The 7,429-nt window shown below is 35.9% G+C and overlaps 1 protein-coding gene across 2 annotated transcripts; it reads left to right on the forward strand.

Annotated features, from left to right (window-relative positions):
- Window positions 1-1,958: 1,958 nt before the first annotated feature.
- LOC104221733 (S-type anion channel SLAH3-like) lies at window positions 1,959-5,126 on the forward strand. 2 transcript variants are annotated; one of them, XM_009772853.2, is made up of 5 exons: window positions 1,959-2,203; window positions 2,427-2,888; window positions 3,402-4,172; window positions 4,280-4,311; window positions 4,396-5,126. In XM_009772853.2, exons 1-5 carry the CDS (start codon window positions 2,069-2,071, stop codon window positions 4,760-4,762), a joined length of 1,767 nt encoding a protein of 588 aa, XP_009771155.1. In that variant the 5' UTR covers window positions 1,959-2,068; the 3' UTR covers window positions 4,763-5,126. The 2 variants fall into 2 exon arrangements, with proteins under 2 accessions (XP_009771155.1, XP_009771156.1); XM_009772854.2 differs by having other exon boundaries at window positions 2,607-2,888.
- Window positions 5,127-7,429: the final 2,303 nt, after the last annotated feature.

A 7,429-nucleotide genomic window follows, 5' to 3' on the forward strand; every position in this document is an offset into this window, starting at 1 on the left:
ATCGTAATGGCACCCAATCTCTAAGCCTAACACATGTTGAGATTTACCAGAATTAAACAACTTAGCTTTTAAAGTAAACTAATAAGTGACATAATAAAGGTGAAACCAAACAATAGTCATACATCTCCAAAAATGGTAGTACGGAGGGATAAGCTCCACTGAGGGTGAACTACGAATATCAATTACATCATTGTTTTGGAATGAAAGTAAAAAGTAGTAAAGTAAAGCTTCAGAAGGTGACCCCGAGGCCTGCGAGCATAATGGCAGGTATACATTTAAGTCTCCTCAGCAACTCAACATAGCTAGCTACGTCCGACACGTTCCGAGGTGCTTGGATCGGAACAAAAATGTACAGAAGCTATGAGTACTCCATAAACGATACCCAGTAAGTATCAAGACTAATATCGGTGGAGTAATGACGAGGTTCACATCAAGAAACTCATTAGACATAAAAGTAAAACCTGTGCAGAATATAATTATGACACTAACAACGGAAGTAAAATAAGCAAATAATGAGGAGTAAACATATGATAAAATAACAAAAATAATAAAAAACACAGTTAAATAAAAGTGAAATATATTAAGGAAAGCAATGACAGTTCGAATAATCAGGTTGTTCCAACATAGAATTGATAACAAGAAGCATCTTGAGGTACCACACCTCATAAGCACAATTCACAAGCCACAAATCATGAATCTTCCTTATAACACCACGTGAGTCTTACATTTTAAAATATTTTTTACGAAATAGCTTCATGCGCATAAGCCTCCTTATCTTACCATGTGTGCTTCAAAAATGAAGTAATTTCCCTTGCTAGCAACACGCGCATAAAACCCTCATCTCACCGCATGCGCATTTCATCACAATACAATAACCCACTTGCACCAAACACACCCATTTGCCACAACATTTTCAAAACAACAATATCAATATCAAAATAATACCAAGCTCACAGTTAAACAACAATGTGTACAAGAATTTCAACAATGACAAAAATGTAATGGTAAATAACTCCGCAATGAAAGATATTCCATGTAACAACAACTTCAATTAAAAGCATATTAAAAGTTTAAAAGTCTAAGCCGATCAAATTCTACATATAAGCGCGTGTCCACGCTCGTCACCTCATGTATACGTCTTCCACATAATTCAAAGAGTGCAATTAAACCAATCCTATGGTGTAGTTTTCCCTACACAAAGTTAGGCAAGATACTTACCTCAATTAGGCCAAATCAACACTCAAAAATAGTCTTTCCTTTAAAATTCGCCTCCGCACGGCTTAAATCTAACAAAAAGCGACTTAATATCATCAAACAATATAAGAGAAATCAATTCCAATAATTTTCCCTATTAACTAAACAAACCTACTATAATAATTCCATAAACACCTAGCGAAGAAGTTAAGATCTTTACACAATTTTCCAAAAGTTAACAAAAGTCAACCCTGGGCTCGCCCAGTCAAAACCCGAGTCCAAAGGTAGATCTCGACTACTCGTAACCCCACGAGCCCATATATGTGTTTTGTTTTCAAATCCGAGTCCAATTAGACTCTCAAATCTCAAATTTTTATTTTTCAAAACATAGAACCCTCTCCCCCCCCCCCCCAAATAAAAAAGTTCTCTTAGATTCTCATTAATTAAATATTAAATCTCATAAACAGTTATATAATGTAATTGAAATTGCATCAAAATTACTTACCCAATAGTTGTGTATGAAAATCTCTTATTAAAATTGCCTCCCATCAAATCTAGGATTCTAAAATGTGATAAATGAAGTCCCCAAATCCCATTATTTTGTTTAGCTGCAGGTCTCGCTGATGTGTGCTTCCAAGTCAAATAAATTGAAACACATTGTTTTGCTAATAAGTTTGCAAAATAATTGAATGGATCCCAGACATTCAAGCCTGTACGTACCTGTTGTATTCACCTACCATACGTTATAGCAATGTTCTTAAGCTGTATTATACACGTATAATTGTGACTGATGTGTGCTTCCAAGAACTTTTCTTGGAATAATCATATTTATAATGGTACCTTCCACTTCAAATTGCAGATCTTGTAGTTAGCCATGAGAACAGAAGGTTTTCTGAAAGTGATTCCATCACTATCCAAAACTATAAGTTGTCTTGAAATGAATGGCTTTGATCATGTTGATAGTCAGCTTGATTCAACCCGCTCTCACTCTTTAAACTCACTAGCCGTGGTAAGTCTTTCTTAATTGCTGTCAAGAATTAAGGTAAGCAAATAAGAAGTGACTACTTTGATAGAAGATCCAACTTCAAATTAAACTTTTTCACATCTTATTTGATTACTTCATTTACTCAAAAGCAGCAGTATCTTGAATTCCATTAGAATGTAGATTAACTTTAATGTTTCTCTGTAACATATTGTGACACTTTAATTATTATTCTAACTTATCCTCCCAGGAAACTAAAGCTTTTGCTGAACAACATAGCGACATAATGCATTCCATTTACATTAGTCCGTTAAAACCTCATTTAGCGAGTCCAAAAAGAGCTGGCCTCAATAATATCAGTGAGACTATATTAGATGTCACAGATTCTACTGGTACCACACAGAATAAGCAACCTATGTGTTATTCTCAGACAACAACGACGCCTAGAGGTACAATGTTTCCTGAATCTCCTGCAAGTAGAAAACTTCCCAGCACTCCATGGAGGAATCCCAGAATTAATAAGCTAAAGGATACAAGGTTTGACTCTTTTAAAACATGGTCTGGTAGACTTGAGAGACAAATATCAGTTTTGCGTGGAAAGAGCCGTGAAAGAGAGCAAGAGCTTATTTCTCGACCAAGTACTGAGACAGAAACTATTCCTGTGGATCGATACTTTGATGCCTTGGAAGGGCCAGAATGGGACACCTTAAGGGTATGCTTTTTATCACCAGTAAATTTATTTTGGATGGAAATTTTTCTTTTTAATAAAGGATAATTAGCATCTAAGTTGTCAAGGTATCAAAGTTCACACTTTGAATCTTTCAACTAAATATATATTGGCATCTAATGTCTAGGCTTGCACCTACACCAATTGGCTTTTCTGCACTCCTTTGTACATGGAAGTTCTTGGTTAAATGTAACCTGCATTGATTATTAGAGGAAAAAAATGATTACCTCAATAGTGAATGGAAGTATAGTTCCTTCATCTAGAAGAAGAGCAAAATTCTTTCAGCTATAGGTCTTGAATGTTTTAGACCATGAAAACATGCCTAACAGGGAAATTGAATTTGTATATTTAAAAATTATTATGTATCCGTCATGTCAATGCTTTTGAGATACCAATTGCTGTGCTTCCATTGTGAAGTTAAATTTTTTTTTTCTTTCATTTACATTACATGCTGAAATGAGGTAGTATGGTTGGTGACACATGTTTTTCCCTCTGTAGGCTTCTGAGGAAATTATTCTTCCAGAAGACAGAAAATGGCCATTTCTTCTTCGTTTCCCTATTTCTTCCTTTGGTATCTGTCTTGGTGTTAGCAGTCAAGCTATAATGTGGAAGAACCTGGCCACTTCTGCCTCGACAAATTTCCTGCACATGAGCTTGAAAGCAAATCTTGGGCTGTGGGGCATATCTGCGGCACTTATGGCCATTATCTCCGTCGTTTATGCTCTGAAAATTATTTTCTACTTTGAAGCTATTCGTCGCGAGTACTACCACCCAATACGTGTTAACTTTTTCTTTGCTCCCTGGATAGCACTTTTGTTCTTAGCACTTGGAGTTCCAGCATCAGTCACCCAAAACCTGCACACATCTTTATGGTACATTCTAATGGCTCCAATCTTTTGTCTAGAGCTAAAGATTTATGGGCAATGGATGTCTGGAGGACAGCGAAGACTCTCAAAGGTAGCAAATCCCTCGAATCATCTCTCAATTGTTGGGAATTTCGGGGGCTCATTGCTTGGTGAATCCATGGGTCTAACTGAAGGGCCAATTTTCTTCTTTGCTGTTGGATTGGCTCATTACATAGTTATGTTTGTAACTCTCTACCAGAGACTCCCAACAAATGAGACACTCCCAAAGGAACTTCATCCTGTCTTCTTTCTGTTTGTTGCTGCACCTAGTGTCGCTTCTATGGCATGGACAACGATACAAGGGTCTTTTGATCATGGATCTCGGATTTCTTATTTCGTTGCATTGTTCCTTTATTTTTCACTGGTATGTCATTATGTTAGTCAATTTTTGCATTTATATATATGCATGTATATATAACCGAATTGCTTCTTTTAACGCTTAGTTGTACACTAATCTGTCTAATTCTTCAGGCTGTTCGCATTAATTTCTTCCGGGGCTTCAAGTACGTAAAATTTGCCAATCTTTATTTGTACTGCTTTCTTATTCCTCTTAACCTTTAGCTTGATATTAGAGTTTTCTCTATTAGGTTTTCATTGGCTTGGTGGGCCTACACTTTCCCTATGACAGGAGCTGCTATTGCCACCATCAGCTACTCACTTGTAGTTACCAACCTGGTGACAAAGTGCCTAGCCATCATACTTTGCGCTCTTTCTAGACTCACACTAACAGGACTGCTTGTGACAACCATCATTCATGCCTTTGTTCTGAGAGACCTTTTTCCCAATGGTATTTCCATTGCAATTAGTGAAAGACCAATACCAACTCGGAAATGGTATCTTGGAAGATCTGGTAGCTCAGATGCCAAACATATTGATCAATACCATAAGTATGTTGATTATTCTCAAGGCAAAGGTATTGAGGCTTCTCTCACACATCCAAACTCTTTTAACTAGAGTCCAGCACCTTCGCCATAAACAATGATTCGTTGAGTTCCAATATCAAAAATTGTTTAGTGTCTCTTGTTCTCTACCCTTCTTTGGGATAGGGGTAAGGTCTGCGTACACTCTACCTGTAAAACCTCAAGTCTTAATCAAGTGAGGAGCATCTAGTTTTTGGGTCGGTCCTGTGAACTTGATGTGTAGTGGAACTCTTTTGAAGCATCTTATAAGGGGGAAAGGTCAAACACTATGAGAGACGTAAATTATGTAAGTGTCTAAGTATTCGTTTTGTGTAAATTCAGGAAATGAATGTTCCTATTTCTATTAATAAGAAGGTCCGTCAATTTTTTTGGGGGTAGTAATCTTGCGATGGTTTGGAGGAGAAGAATTAGTACATCTAACTTTTATCATTAAGCTTAGGTGCAAATTTAGTGGATATAACATGCTTATGTAATGATAGGTTACTACGTATATTAAATGCTTTATCTTTAGATACGTACTGTGTGCATGGTCTTTGATCTCTATCTTCGGATACATATTTACTAGAAAGCAGTGAAGTGAATCTTGAAATTGGAGTAAAAATGTCATTCTTCTATGCGGTAACAGCATTACTTCTCATGTTTGTGTTACCTACGTGTCGGATGGCTATTGTTAAGCGTAAATAGACTTGAGGAATCTGCAAACTTAATGAAAACCATTGAGACCTTTTATATTTTAAACCTTAGGACTGCTACAACAACTATTCTACTTGATTAGTTTATGAGTCCATAGTTGAATCCCGCAGAAAATGTTCGGCTACAACTTTCGACTATCGCCACGAGAATGAGTTTAAGCAACTTTCCGAGTGTAAAGATTGTGATTTTTTACTAATCCAAGTAACTTGCAAGTATTAAAAACTGCTGTAAAAACTATCAACCAATGAGAACGAAGTTGTATTCAATGGCTAAAAAGCCTAGGATTGTAATTTCCCCAATTATCGGAATGAATTATTAATGTGTTCACTAAAATCTCACCGCGAGGTCTTGATCATTTATGTGGACCCACTTTTAAATTCATTTGTGGGAATTTGATGATCTATGGAACATCCCAAAAGAGCGATTTTGGCTCTTGTTTGAGTACGATGAATCACTTTATGCCGACCTATTGCAAATCCACTTTCTGGCCTCACATATGGGAACAGAAACATGATGTCACGACCCAATATTCCACCAAGTCGTGATGGCACCTAACCCAATCTGATAGGTAAGCCAAATAATAGTTAGCACAAATCGAATGATTACATAATCATTAAATAAGATCACTGAAATTCATACAATAACTCAAGGATTGGTAGTACAAGTCATGAGCTACTAAAATTAAGAAAACAACTCTAGAACAAAGAAATAGTACAACATCTGTTTGAAGTTTATATAAACAGAATAATAAGCTCTAAACTACTATGAACTAGAGGTAGCTTGAATCTGGAACATTTGTACGTCTTTAATGCTAGGTTTCGTTTTTCACAGCTACTCAACTCTAGAATCTGCAAGCAAGGTGCTAAAGTGTAGTATGAGTAAAACTGACCTTATATACTCACCAGTATTTTGATTAACCTCGAGAAAGTAATGACGGGATTTTTAAGTCAAAAGACACTCACTTTATATAACCTATGCAACTCAATAATAAGTACAATATAAAGGGTATCCAAAGAGACAATACAAAATAACGGTTATTAATAATAAATGTGCACAACTAGGGTAAAGATAATAAGCTGTTACGAACCAAAAAAAAATCCACCCAATGTGATGGTACCTAATCCGACCCTCTAGATAAGCCAAACAGTATAAGTTTCTATTACAATAAGAAATCATCAATATTATAAATGAAACTGCAAAAGGAGTCAATACAACTACCTCAAGGACTGGTAGTATAAGTCATGAGCCACTAAGATTAGATTTAGAAAGCTTAAAATAAGAATAAATATCTGTTTGAAGTTTATATAAATAGAATTGAAGTCCTAAACTACCATGAACAAAAGGTTGCTTGAATCTGGAACGCTGATACATCTTCAATGTATGGCTTCATCTTCCACAGCTATTTAGCTCCACAATTTATACGCATGGTGCAGAAGTATAGTATGAGTTTAATCGACCGCATGTACTCAATAAGTATCTTGACTAACCTCAGAGAAGTAGTGAAGAGATTTTTAAGTCAAAGATACTCACTTGCGTAACCTGCACAGCTCAATAATAGGCATACTATAAGAAAATATTCCATAAAGACAATTATATAATAAAAAAAAGAATAACAATAGTAAAGGTGCACAACTGAGATAGGGTAAAAACCAAACTCTACCAATTAAACATGCTCAACAAATACAACTTGCACCAACCTCGCTCACAAAGAGGCATGCACAATATAATATGTACTCTCAATACCCGCACATGACTGTAAGCATGTGCCCAACATGATCTAATTTGACATCGATTGTTAAATAACACATTCAAGAGTACCTTTCAAGAATCAAATATATCAATGCATAATCACAACTTCCTTATCACATCAATCCTATATGCTTCTGACAACTCAGCAAAATATGAGATATCAATTCGACATAGGTAAATCCATCTTGACTATCAAATCATCAAATAACAACAGGGGAATAAAGTAGCATGTTTTATGCGCAACAAAACATATAGAAAT

Source organism: Nicotiana sylvestris, chromosome 4 (assembly GCF_000393655.2).
Source record: "Nicotiana sylvestris chromosome 4, ASM39365v2, whole genome shotgun sequence".
In the NCBI taxonomy this organism is placed as follows: Eukaryota; Viridiplantae; Streptophyta; class Magnoliopsida; order Solanales; family Solanaceae; genus Nicotiana; species Nicotiana sylvestris.